Genomic DNA, 13,618 nt, shown 5'->3' with positions numbered 1-13,618 from the left:
GTTGCGTATGGAGGAGCAAGCCTAGTGGAAATGGCGTTTGCATTGGAGAAGCTGCATTTAGCCTGAACGGCGTTAATAAAGTGTCTAGACGGGTTGACATTTGACTTGTGCATTGAAGCGGAGCGGATTATGACGGAATCGTAAGATCCGCAAAGGAAAACAAAACATTGGTTGCTCTGATACAGCCGCCAACATATTCAGACAGGTAACGTAAATGTCGTTAGCAGCTAGCCGCACATTGCATCACGCCAGATAGCGATAGCAGGTAGCGAGCTAATCTGAAGCTAACGTTCGCTCACTAAAAAGTCACTTGAGCCGAGCGCACACACAGATTTGCATTCAAGACTTGACTCACATGGGTGACTACGAGCAATTGTACCACGATGTTAATATTAGCTACAAACATTCCTGGTTCTCTGCCCAATAGTGAGTAGTGGAAAAACTAACGATAACCACCCTGCGAGTGGCTACGATTAGCCACCATGATCGGCATCAGCGAATGCACAACGACGTATCTAGCGTTACCCCAATCTGCTACCGGTAGCTAGCTGCTTTTCAAATGCTAACGTTATGCGAGAGACACATTCTAACATTAGCTAGCTAAGTTCTAACGTTAGTGTAAAACTAATACATTGATGCAATTTACAAGTAGACATTAGTGACCATTCGTCTTTTCCTAAATGACAACTTTCACACACAAATAACTTCTAAAAAGCTGTGTTCCAGGAAATGGCTAGCGTTAGCTTGTGCCATGATAATCCCACATGACCTTGCTAACGTTGATAACTGAGCAAACAGACACCATCGAGTATTTAACGTATATGCAAGCCGTTTTTATTTTGAACTTTAACGAGTTATTGCAACGTCTGTTGTATTCATGTGCCACTGTGTTTACATTATAACACGCTAGCTCCACGTCTGGGGACATTAAATCGCTATGGCGTTAGTTGGTTAGCTAGCTACATTTTAAACGGCTAGTTGGTGCTTAAATCTTAACAGTTTTGAAAAGAATGTCGATAACGTTAGCTAACAGGCTGTTAATGTAGCTAACGCTAATGGTATGGCATGTGTGGAACATCGTTAACGAATCTGACATCCATGTGACAGCTAACGTGAGACCAGCTAATTAGGGAGGCTAGATTCACGTTATCTGACCCTAGATGCAAAGTACCGTTAACGTCGTTAAGTCTCTAATTGCGTAACATTAGAAACTGCGTCTCTTCTGTGACATTGTTGCAACGTTATGAAATGCATTGATCGGTTCACTGACTTGGGGAAATGCCGGTTATCGGTCTGCATGTCATGGCGTGGCAACTGTGGCAGGCAGCCAGGCTTGTTGCGCGGGAGTTAGCTAGTTGAATCCTTGGTGTTGTTTTCCATTATGGTCGTGGAGGGCAGTATTGTGTCCAGTGTTGTAAGAGGAAAGTTACACACGTTGAGTTGGCCTTGAATGCAAACTGTACCATGCTGTTTAAGATAGTGTTATCTTGTGGGAACACCAGTGCAATCACAAGGCAGACAACATAAATAAGTCTAAACAACATTGGTCATATTTTGGTCATATAGTTCAGCCAATAGTAGTCTCGCTTGCCAGACTGTCCCTGCCCCAATTGTAATATTTAGTATGTCGATTGATTGATTGATTTCATTTTGGATAAATAATAAGATAAAGAATAATAATAATATCTAAGGGATGACATGAAAAAGTGTAAACACTTATGTCCATCATGGTCCCTGTGAGATAAAGTAATAATGATAATAATTACAAAAACAATACCAGAGTGATAACAATATTATACCAATTTTGTTGTACATCATGTTCAGGAAATTAATTAAAACATGTAAAAACACACACACACACACACACACACACACACACACACACACACACACACACACACACACAATATGAAGGCACAGAAAAGCCAGGCTTGGAAGCTATTCTAGTCTGTTATTTTCTGCATGGCATGTGTATGAAATCTATTCAATTGCAGTTCAACTATCATATTACCATATTTACCAGTATTATTAGCAAGTTGGCTGTATATATTTAAAAAAGTGCTTATCATAAGGTGTAATATTTAAAAAAAAAAGTTCATAAAGAGACGTACAGATAAAATTCTATGGAATGAAAATTGTTTCTGGATGATATGGCTAAGTGGAAAAATGGAAATGGAAACCAAGAAAGAAGCCTTAAATTGAACAATATGACCCAGGGAACATTTCTGTGTACCTTTTTATGCTAGCAGACAAACGTGCTGCAGCTGTCATGTTGAAGCGAACCACAAACTGCTGACAACTGGAGTTGCCACAGAGCTATAAGAGCTCTTTTGTGCAGTTGGATCTAACATGAGAAACGACTTGTCTCTCCGTTCCTGTTTCGCTACACTACATTATATCAGTGGTATAAGATATTTAATCATCATGGGAGATAAATAATTCTCAAATGATGATGATGATGATGATGATGATGATGAAAGTCTCAAGTACACACGGCCGGTACGGTGAAGCTGCCAATCGTTCGTTAAAACACACTAGGGCTGGTAGGGGATATGGTTGAAATCAATATTCTATCTATATCACGATTAGGGGTGGGACAAAATATCGATACTCACGGTATCGCGATATTTCCACTTGCGATACGTTATCGATACACTGGCACCAAGTATCGATATGTTTATTAAAAAAGAAGATTTTTTTTATTTTTATAAACAGGCTAAAATATTATGCTGTGTGTGGTAGTTCAAACATAGTTTCAAGTTGACGTTTATTTATGTTTGTAGTTGAAACAAAAACATAAATACTGTAGGCTACATGAATGGAAATGTTTGATCATTAATATCTACTTTTAGAAATTATATAGGTAGGTTATATAGGTTTTCTTGTTTTAATAATAATAATAAAAAGACTTAATGTGTAACTTTTCCTCCGTGGTATCGAAAATGGTATGAGTGAGTGAGTGAACTCTGAGAGAGTTCATGTCAATTCTGCTAATAAATACATAATACCTGCTTCTTGCCTTTTAGGGGTATTTTTTTCTCTTCAGTTACACAGGTATCGTGATGTATCGTCTTCCAATATATCGATTATCGCTGTATCGTGATAATATCGTTATCGAGGGCCAAGTATCGTGACGATATCGTATCGTGAGCTACTCAGCGATTCCCACCCCTAATCACGATATGTTTCATATATGCAAAATCATGTTTAATCAAATTAATGTTCATCTCATTGAACCAAATGATAATGTTAGGTGTGATGTCAAACAAAACAGAATTCAAATTCAAATAATATTCCTACCATACCTCATTTTATGAGAGTTTTTAAGTAAAATTTGTCATCAATTCAGACAGCAGATTAAAAGATCTTCGATATGATTCCACTGAAAGACGATATACACAATAATATTAAATTGTGGGGGGGGGAATATCTACACGTTTGCCACATATCATGACTATAGCTATATAGCCATGATTCTTAGGGAAACTCATTAATCAAAATTTAAATTTCAGAGAGGCACATTTGTTTCCAGTAGTGACTATTGAAACACTCACAAAATGTGAACAAATCATGACTCTGGACCTTGATTTTACGGAGTTATGTTCCCTTGTGCTAAACCCTAGCCTCACCCGTTGCGCGGCCTCGCCTGCTCTATTGGCATGCGCAGCGCACAATCGCCTGCTCTATTGGCATGCACAGTGGACAATTGCTCAACTTCGCATCACTGATGGCATCACTGATGATGTCACAATGCCTATGACATCAGTGCCTATGATCATCAGTGATGTCATAAGATGATTTTGGTCAATAATGATGTCGCTGATGACATAGGCATTGTGACATCATCAGTGCTGTTTTGGCTAACTACACTTGCCTGCTGTGTGTGCAGTGAAGGATGCGTGACCTGACCGCCCAGGTCACCAGCAGCCTGCTGCCTTTCGCCGGAGTGACCATAGATGCTCTGGGAGAGGATGAGATCACCCTGGACTCCGTGCTGCATGGGAAGTTCACTGTCGGTAAGCCCATGTTGACTCACTGCAAGGCTGAAGACATTCCTTCTGCTGAGAAGAATCAGGTGCAGAATTCCTAATGGGAGGGTTTCTATGGTGAATATTTCTGGCCCCAGTGCTGGTTCAAAGGTTGCCTAAGGGGCTGTTAACATGCAGTATAGCATTTTTCTTCCCCAACTCCCAGCGCTCTTTTCTCACCCCAAATCAGCGGAAAGCGTACGCGAGGCGGCTGCTCCTGAAAGCTGATTTTTTTTTCCCCCTTCATCCGAGTGGAGCACTTTCAAAAGTTGAGAAAAAGAAAAAAAGCACAGAGTGAGTGACCGCTTTTTCCAGCCGACCAATCACGATGACAGAGACACTGGCCCTTTCCCATAGCAACAACAAATATGGAGAAAGTGAGAGTGCGGTGGAGAAATAGGACGTTGTAATATGTAAATTTAACGTACTGTAACAGCTATAGGGCTGTCAAAGAATATTATATATTCAAATATATATTAGAATATGAAAATGTATATTCAAGTGTATTATTATTATGTATTGTATTTTTATTTTTTATTATTTTTTTACATTTAACCAGGTAAAAAAAAAAATGGCCAAGAGGGCAACATAAAAACTTACATTGTTTTCTTGGTTATTTAAAAAGATTACAAGGCTACTTACTACTAGTAGGCTACTACTGTATTAGTACTGACTGAATAAATATGGGGGGGAAACAATGTTTATGTTGGGGGGAAAAAGCTTATGTTCAAATACCGGTAAATATACCAAGTAGTTATATAAGCTCTCTGGTTGTATTGGTTTGCTTTGCCACGCACGCACGCCAAAAAAAAAAGTATTTGAATGTATTAGAACGAATATGTTTTGCTTAGAGGGAATATTCCAATATGATTTTGGGGCAATTTTGACAGCCCTAAACAGCGATCATAAAGGCAGTACGGACATGTACCGGTATTTGAAATATCTGGTAAGCCTTTGTTTATTCCACAACACTGTTTTGTTTGCTAGAAGAGCTAACCAGCTGTTTACTGAGCTAACATGATCCGCCTTTGATTTCTCCTCACAAGAAGCACTCCAGGCAGTGTTTTCCATGCAAAAAAAAATGCTATAATGTGAACAGCCCCTAACTTCTGTGATTTGATCGTGCTGCTGCTGCAAATCTGGGATTATATTGTTGTCATTTCTCAGTGAATATTATTCGGTTTCCCAACTGATGGGTAAAATTAGACATTCGGGGAGCAAAGCCCCTCCTCGTCAACAGTCAAGGAAAGCTTCACTCTAGCATTTTGTAGTTGTTGAAATGAGAAAGGTCTGTATGATGCCAAAACCAAGGCTCTTTGAAAACAACGCAGAAGTTGGGCAACTCTAGGCTCTTTCACACCGGCCTTGAAAGCCGAAAAATGCACGGAAAATCGGATTCGCGCCTCCGATGTGAAAGTCGTGAACGCGCTTTGGTGGATAATTGTTTTACGCCTTTTGTCCCGCGACGGTAGGTAGTAACAGCGCCGGGTTACCTGGCAACCCGCCTCCATTTGAAAGCGTCGTCGCAGCAAGCCGGAAAAGGTGCGAATGGTCAGCTCATTCATAAAAAAATTACAGGGGAAATCACCTCATGTATCAAGAAAGTGCACGAGTGAAAGTAAAAAAAGTAGCCTATACAATCATGACTGCAGGGACGCCAGGAGGAATGCTCCGTGCGGTTAGGCTTTATGCTCAAACGATGTTGACATTAGTAGGTCAAATTAACGGATATAATAATAAGCTTCAGAGGGCTATAGCTGTCTGTGGCGAGTTGGTCTGAGGATATTCCCTCTCGAAATCAGCTCTGTGCATTCCCTTACAAAAACTACTAACGTTAAGTAGTCATGTGCATTTATAGCCTATACTATTCCCCTGACGAACGTTATGCAGACTGCAGCTGTTTGATATGCGGGCGGTCGTGTATCGTTCCAATTTTAGTATAGCCTACTCCAGAGGTTCTCAAATGTTTTTCAGCCAAGGACCCCTTACAAGATAGAAAATATACTGGGGACCCCCTCATTCTGATTTGTGATTTTGGGCTAAGCTTAATTGTTTCCACGGTAACGTGCTTGACTTTTAATTTGATAGGTTTGTTATTAGAATGTAATCCATGAACCATTTTAGATTTAAAGCATAAACTATTTTCGTTGAACTATGAAGATTTTGCAAAAAAAAAATATATATATATATTTTTAATTACATTACGTCATTTAGCAGACACTTTTGTTTTGTCCAAAGTGACTTACAATATCACAATTTGTCAACAGTACAGAAAACCACTATGCAACACAATCAATGACAGCCAAGATATTTTGATAGACTAGCACCATGTAGGAAGTAGTTTGAGAAGGAATAAGTAACATGTAGCATTTTATTTTTTAATTACAAAAAAAAAAAAAAACTTTTTTTTTTTTTAACCGGTACTTGAAAACTTTTCGCGGACCCCCTGGCAAAGTGCCACGGACCCCTGGGGGTCCGCGGACCCCCATTTGAGAACCACTGGCCTACTCAATTGGAACGATACAGAGAAGACTGCCGTGCGGTCGTGTATCGTTCCAATTTTAGTAGGACACCATATCGATCTGCCGCCCACCATGCGAGTGCACCTATCCTCCCTGCTCAGCGGACTAGGAGAAGGAGGGAAGTCTTGTTGTTGAATTAATTCGTTCATACAGTAGCCTAGGCTACACTAACCTATGAAAATATTCATTTGGGCTAGGAGGAGCTGGAAATCCCTCCGCTCGCCTTTCAATCCGGGAGCGGGGGATTTCACCTGAAAGTACACTGCAGCACGGGAATGTGGCTGTGCTGCTTGGCTCTGTGTGAAAGCAATTTCTGTGGCGAGGGTGCGGGCTTTGCGGGACTCCTAAACGGCAATTTTTGCGCGATCTGTGTGTGAAAGAGCCTTATGTAACCAGCACTTGTGTGTGCGTGTGTGTGTGTGTGTAGGCCGCAGTGGGCTGGCCTGGCTGGCGTGCGGGCCCCAGTTGGAGGTGGTCCATGCAGCGACGGGGGAACGGCTGTCTGCCTACTGCTTCAGTGGCGGAGGGGAGCACCCGCCCAGTGTCCTCGCTTCCCGCGACTTCGGCTGGCTCAAGAGGTCAGGGCTCTCCTCCTTTCACAGTGTATTTGCTTGCATGGCCATCTCTCCATCTATCTGTTTGTGTCTGCTTGGTCCTGGTTGTGAGGAACTGCAACCATTTCCAAACCTGTGCAGTTAGATGTTATGAGCATTCGGGGACTGAGCTATCGGAACATTTCGTGACTGTATCTCCCCATTTTTCCACTGTAAAGATGCTCAAAATATAATTGATAACAATGGAGTGCAAATGTCTCAACAGCAAGTCCATACATATCACTAACTATAGATAAACTAACTGTTATTTAATTTGACTAGGTTGGGGTTGCTGGTCGGCTTGGAGAATGCAGGGCAGGAGGGAAGCCTGCTGTGTCTCTATGACTTGGGCCTCTCGCGGGTGGTCAAAGCTGTGGCTATACCAGGCAGGGTGAGTTGGCCATGCATCAGTGTTGGACCAGAATGAGTCAAATAAGCAGGCTAGCACGTGCTAGTTTGAATTCAAATGTTGTCAAACGCCTACGACCATTGATCCATCAAAATATATATTTTCATTTGTTTCTCTCAAATATGTAGTAGCCGATATATCGCTATCATACAGAATTAGTACAGAATTTGAACCCAAACAGCGTTATGTGAAACATGGAATCAAAACCTAGCCAGTGCTTGTCTCTCGGTTATTTATTTTCATTATACCCTGTTTGTCATACAGATTGCAGCCATTGAGCCATTGGTGAGTTATGGCGGAGCAAGCGCTTCCACCCAGCACCTCCACCAGAGCTTGCGCTGGTTCTTTGGCATCACCGCCATAGTAACAGATTCTGGCCATGTTCTGCTGGTGGACCTCTGTCTGGACGACCTCTCCTGCAGCCAGAGTGAACTAGAGGCTTCAGGTGAGGAGCGTGTGTGCTGGGATTAGTGTATTTGCGTTTGCATGTGTGTGTGTGTGTGTGTGTGTTTCTTCCTCTTTCACCGTCTCTTTCTCTCTGAACGGTCTTTTCTCACAGAGTTAGAGGTTGCCATGTTTGTAGTCTCGCTGGCCAGCCTCCCTTCCCTTCCGTGAGAGGAGTCTGGCTGCACGGAAACAGGCTGCTGGCATAAGCCCTCCCCTGCTCTACAGCTGCTCTCCCATTCAGACGTTGCCGGATTTCCGCTTCCCGCTTAAGAAGCTCTGTCATTGGCTCCGACCATGTCAATCAGAGCGGCTTCCGCTCTCTCCTCCCTGTGTGTCGCTGTAAATACTCCCCTGCTGCCGCAGTGAAAACAACAACGCTAACTAGCTAGCAAGCTAACGGCAGAAACCTACATGCTAGCTCGTTGCTACACGCTGAAAATGGCAAGTTGGATTGTTGGAAACTATTTTCCAAGGGCACTGCCGCTAAGCGCCGCCCATCGCAATTCCAGAATGCTGACTCCTCTCCCGGAAGGGAGCGAGACTACCATGTTTGTAACCCTCTGTCTCTCTTTCATACCTTGAGGTGGCGACGAACACGCAGGGACGTTTAGTGTCTTTCTTTATTTTCTGTCTCTAACGCCATCTTCTCGCCCAGACCTGGAGGTGGTTACTAAGTCTCTGGCAGAGATCAGAGGCTGAGTGAGTGGTGGAGCAGACATTGTGCTCATCTTCTCTCTCTCGCTCTAAATCTACCTCTCTCGATCTTTTTCCTCTTCCCAGACCTGGAGGTGGTGACCAAATCTCCAGCAGAGATCCCCAGGCTTCGAGAGGCGAGCAACAGGCAGGCCAGACACCTGTGTCTCCAGCTGAATGCGCCCACCGGAGTCGGGGCCACCGCTCTGCAGTACATCCCCAGGACCAACCAGCTGGCAGTGGGCTTCTCTGATGGATACCTGCAGCTGTGGAACATGAAGTCGCTGAAGAAGGAGTCAGTCTTTCTCTTTTGCTTTCTGCATTTTGTTAGATTAGGAATGATGTGCGGTAAAGGGGATGTCATGTGTCACTGGGTTCAGATTACAGTTTTTGTATACATCTCTAGTCCCCCCCCCCCCCCCCCAAACACTTATGACTGTTGTGTGTTTCTTGTTCTCCGTGTGTGTGTGTGTGTGTGCGTGCATGCGTTCGTGTGTGTGTATAGGTACCACTCCCAGTTAGAGGGTGGCAGGGTGCCTGTGTATGCCTTCACCTTCCAGGAGCCAGAAAACGACCCCAGGAACTGCTGCTACCTCTGGGCTGTGCAGTCTGCTCAGGACCTGTAAGTCTCAAATATGCTTAATTAACCCTGTCCCCTTGGTAAATAGAAAAAAAGTGTGGGAAAATTCAGTATAATTTCGTTTACAAAATATCCTTGATTTAAGTACGCAGGTTGTCACTACAGACACGTTGAGACAACGTTCAAAAATCAGTTGTGAAAAGGAGAACGACTATGAGAATAGTTTTTCTAAAGTGCTACTTTCTCCTTGTTCCTTACTTCCAGCGATGACGATGTGGTCAGCCTCCACCTTCTCCAGCTGGCCTTCAGCGAAAGGAAGTGTCTGGCTTCTGGGAAGATCCTCTATGAGGTCTGTAGGCTTTTAACAGTGGAAAGCTGTTTCTCCAAACCTTCAGTCTGGCACGGGACTGGCAATTTTATATATTTTTTTTTACATTTTATATATTTGAATTAGGGCTGGGTATTGGCAAGGACCTCACGATATGATGTTTGCGATACAGTACATATTGCGATACATTGCAATACTCTACATAGTTACTTGCTGTGTACCATCTGCGTAGTCTAATATGTACATACGTATTCCAATTGATTAGAACAGTATTATTTGCATTACAGTTTCACTTGACAGTTTTTCCCACAGAATGACTGACTGTATTTATTGAAAATATTTGAAAGAATACAATACGGTACTCTATTATACCCTATTTCTAGGTTATTTCTGAACCGCGGGCGGAGGAAGCTTGTTGTCAATGTAACATAGCATATCTGTCTCCCTCTCTCGCTCTGTGTGTCGGCAAGGAGGGGTAGAGCGAGCCAGGGGAGACTAATTGATAGCGGATGGTGTCGTTCTCCCGGACGGATACAAAAATAAAAAAGCTAAAATGGGTCGCCAAATTTAGCCTACTGTCTATCACGGCTGCTAATATATCTCGGCGGGCGGCCACAGTAAAGTGTGTGGGGAGAAACAGCTACAGGAGCGGAGGTCGTAGATTTGAGGGAAATTGAAGCACATTTTAAATGTAATTTTTTTTTTTTATCGATACTAGGGATGGAAAATTGATACAGTATCATGGAAAAAATATCACAATATAAATAATTGCTGTATGGATTTTTGATTTATTTTTTTATATCAAGGAGACAAAGTCTGTGGGCTTTTCTTCCTGAATTACTGAGCTGTTTCACAGATATTTAAATCAGATTTGAACTTGCCCTGTCTTTTTCTTTATTCCTATCTTCAATCCTTTTCTTTCCTCTGCTTTCTCCCTCTATGTCCTCTGTCCACCCTCTTTCTGTCCCTCAGGGTCTGGAGTACTGTGAGGAGCGCTACAGTCAGGAGCTGAGTGGAGCGGCAGCCTTCCCCCTCCGGGCCCATGCCACCAACACACGCCTGCTGAGCTGCCAGACCATCGAGAAGTTCCGCCCCCATCCCGACAGGGACGACAGCATGAACGAACGTGAGCCACCTTCCCCTCAAGTCAGCCCTTTGGGAGATGATAGTTTGTGTGAGAGGTCATTCATGTAGACCAGTTAGTACCAAACTGGCAAGAAAACGGTGTTGATATTTCGATGCTCTGCACTGTGACACGGCACGTTTTGTCAAACTAAGGGGATTGGATTCTTTAAAGCCTCTGGAAACCCAAATCCACAATAACCTAACTATGTAATCTAGGGTCTTATGTACATAATATTAAGCATCTAAGTATTAGAAATTCGTGTCCATCCAAATTCGAAATATCATATTGAAATGTTCTATTGTTTTTGTAACTTGTTAAACGAAAAAGAAACTGATGCAACTAGGGCTGTCCCGAATACCACGTGTAGGACTTTGAAGCGTCGGCTTCTAGGGGGGTAAACAAAAATAAAGAGAAACTCTGGTAACGTTACACGTGCACTCGGCTGTGGCGATGATGCTGTGTAGTGGCTCGAATATCAGTCAACAGCAGCGCAGCGACACAGCAGGCAACCATAAACGACAGCCAAACGGGAACAAACGCTAACAAACATGTCACATTAAGTTGAAGATAGGGCAGAATTAATGTGTAGTTCCTTCTTTGCCAACATTTTGCGTGCGTTTGTAATGCCGGTGGTGGTGGGGAGTTAGTTTTCTGTCTTAAACTCCTTCCTCTTGTCTCTCTCCTCCGCTCTCCCTCCTTGCATCCTCAGTGGCATCTCCAGACACCAGTGTGTCTATCTTCAGCTGGCAGGTGAAGGCCTACGGTCAAGGAACCCCTTCCACCTACATTGGGGTTTTTGACATCAATCGTTGGTACCATGCACAAATGCCAGACTCCTTAAGGTACAGTAGAGCCTTATTCATAAGCACTCAATGGTTTTATTGGGATTTCATTTTTTACACCCACCCATACATTTCTAATGGATATCCCACATTGTAATCATCACATCATAATGAACATTTTGATGCCGGAGGCATTATGGATTCGGGTTGTCCGTCTGTACGTACGTACTTACGATGTTCGTTAACACGATATCTGAGCAACGGCTTGATGGAATTTCATCAAATTTGCCTCAAACGTTGACTTGGACTCAAGGATGAGCTGATTAGATTTTGATGGTCAAAGTTCAAGGTCACTGTGACCTAGGGCTGCACGATTAATCATATTTTCATCGTCATCGCGATATGAAAATGCGCGATGAACACATCGCAAAAGTCACGTGTTATCGCAAAATAACTGTCTTTTTTTTTTACAGTGCACCTGAACGCAACATGCAAGATACCGGCTGAATAAGTGTCCAAATGTTCATGTCATTCTGGCCAATACTCCACTTCTGTTATAACATTTCAGTCTGGAATATGGAATATCTTTCAATAATCGTTATGACTAAAAGGCTAAAAGTAATCTCATGTGTAAGAAATGACTGTTCTACATTGAAGTAGAAATGTAAATAATTAACATGTTGGTTTTGGATTTTTTTTTAGCTTCAAGAGTGTATTTTTGTTCGTATGACCCTCAACACAGGCTTTGAGAATCCCGTGCCACTTACTGATACGTATGCTTAAATTAACACACTCATATTGCAAAATGAATTTAGGCCCTCACTGTAATACTTCAGAAGTTGAATTTGAAGTTCAGCATTAATACATTTGTCATTTCTTGTCTTAGATTTACCTTTGTGTGTTATTGCAATATAAAACTACATAATTGAGAATCGATTCTAGATTCTGGAATCGAGAATCGTTGGAATCGAGAATAGATTCTGGAATCGGATCGTGACCCCAGGAATCGGGATCGGATCGTGGCTTAGCCGGATCGGAGCACCCCTACCCATTCATATTTTTGTTTATAGCAATTTTTTTTATTTATCGCAGGTCATGTCGTCATCGCAATATTGAACAGTGTTATCGCACATCGCAGCTTTTCCTCATATCGTGCAGCCCTATTGTGACCTCACGGAACCACAGATTTATTGTGACACTGTTTTTCCTTAACTCTGTGTGTCTTAACGCTCTTGTTTGTGTGCACGTGTGTGTGTGTGTGTCAGAACGGGGGAGTCTCTGCATAGTTGTCCCTACCTGGCAGTGTGGTCTCTGGACCCAGTGGTAGAGATGGTGTCTCCACGCCCCCTGCTGGATGTGCTGGTGCATGATCGCAGCCTTAGCAGGGGCCTTCCCTTCACCTGCCCCCCACCAGAACAGTTCTTCAACCCCACCACATACAACTTTGGTAAGTGTGTGTGTGTGTGTGTGCACGCGTGCCAAAATTCACATGCACTCTATTGCTTTGTACATCAAGTATATATGGGGCGGCTGTAGCTCAGGAGGTAGAGCGGGTCGTCCACTAATCGCTTTGGATAAAAGAGCTCGGTGGTTCGATTCCCGGCTCCTCCAGTCTGCATGTCGAAGTGTCTTTGGGCAAGACACTGAACCCCAAATTGCTCCTGATGGTGTGCCAGTACCCTGCATGGCAGCCGGCCGCCATCGGTGTGTGAATGGGTGAATGTACCTACTGATTGTAAAAGCGCTTTGGATAAAAGCGATATATAAATGCAGGCCAGGCATTTACCATTTATTCAGATGCATGTCACGCATAAACGTACAGTGTAATCTACATATTTTTTCCTGTAATTTATTTATAGGTACATGCTTTGCATTGCCTGCAATCGAACTGTACTGGCAAGGTTAATAGACTGATAAACAAACGCTAAATGGTCATGTTATAATTTACCTTCGTGTTACAGATGCTACCTGTTTGCTCAACTCTGGAATTGTGCACTTAACCTGCTCTGGGTATCAGAAGGAGGTGAGTTTCTCTAGTCCGGTTTCATTCTCCTTTCATACAGTCTCTCTCTCAAAAGTACTTTCAGTCTGTTCAGGACACTCATAGCCT

At 42.9% G+C, this 13,618-nt stretch overlaps 1 protein-coding gene across 1 annotated transcript in view; it reads left to right on the top strand.

Annotated features, from left to right (window-relative positions):
* Nucleotides 1–98: 98 nt before the first annotated feature.
* ahctf1 (AT hook containing transcription factor 1) overlaps nucleotides 99–13,618 on the top strand; it is a 37,525-nt gene continuing 24,005 nt past the window's right edge. The window contains exons 1-12 of the mRNA XM_083650973.1: nucleotides 99–205; nucleotides 3,890–4,016; nucleotides 6,978–7,128; nucleotides 7,426–7,534; nucleotides 7,817–7,997; nucleotides 8,780–8,987; nucleotides 9,198–9,314; nucleotides 9,537–9,621; nucleotides 10,573–10,726; nucleotides 11,436–11,568; nucleotides 12,774–12,955; nucleotides 13,470–13,531. Of these exons, the coding sequence (XP_083507099.1) occupies nucleotides 3,896–4,016; nucleotides 6,978–7,128; nucleotides 7,426–7,534; nucleotides 7,817–7,997; nucleotides 8,780–8,987; nucleotides 9,198–9,314; nucleotides 9,537–9,621; nucleotides 10,573–10,726; nucleotides 11,436–11,568; nucleotides 12,774–12,955; nucleotides 13,470–13,531 (1,503 nt within the window). The 5' untranslated portion in view covers nucleotides 99–205; nucleotides 3,890–3,895. The remainder of the gene's footprint in view (nucleotides 206–3,889; nucleotides 4,017–6,977; nucleotides 7,129–7,425; nucleotides 7,535–7,816; nucleotides 7,998–8,779; nucleotides 8,988–9,197; nucleotides 9,315–9,536; nucleotides 9,622–10,572; nucleotides 10,727–11,435; nucleotides 11,569–12,773; nucleotides 12,956–13,469; nucleotides 13,532–13,618) is intronic.

Source organism: Poromitra crassiceps (assembly GCF_964638095.1).
Source record: "Poromitra crassiceps genome assembly, chromosome: 14".
In the NCBI taxonomy this organism is placed as follows: domain Eukaryota; kingdom Metazoa; phylum Chordata; class Actinopteri; order Beryciformes; family Melamphaidae; genus Poromitra; species Poromitra crassiceps.
Note: the sequence above shows the minus strand (reverse complement) of the source record. Positions and strands in the feature narration are given on the sequence as shown.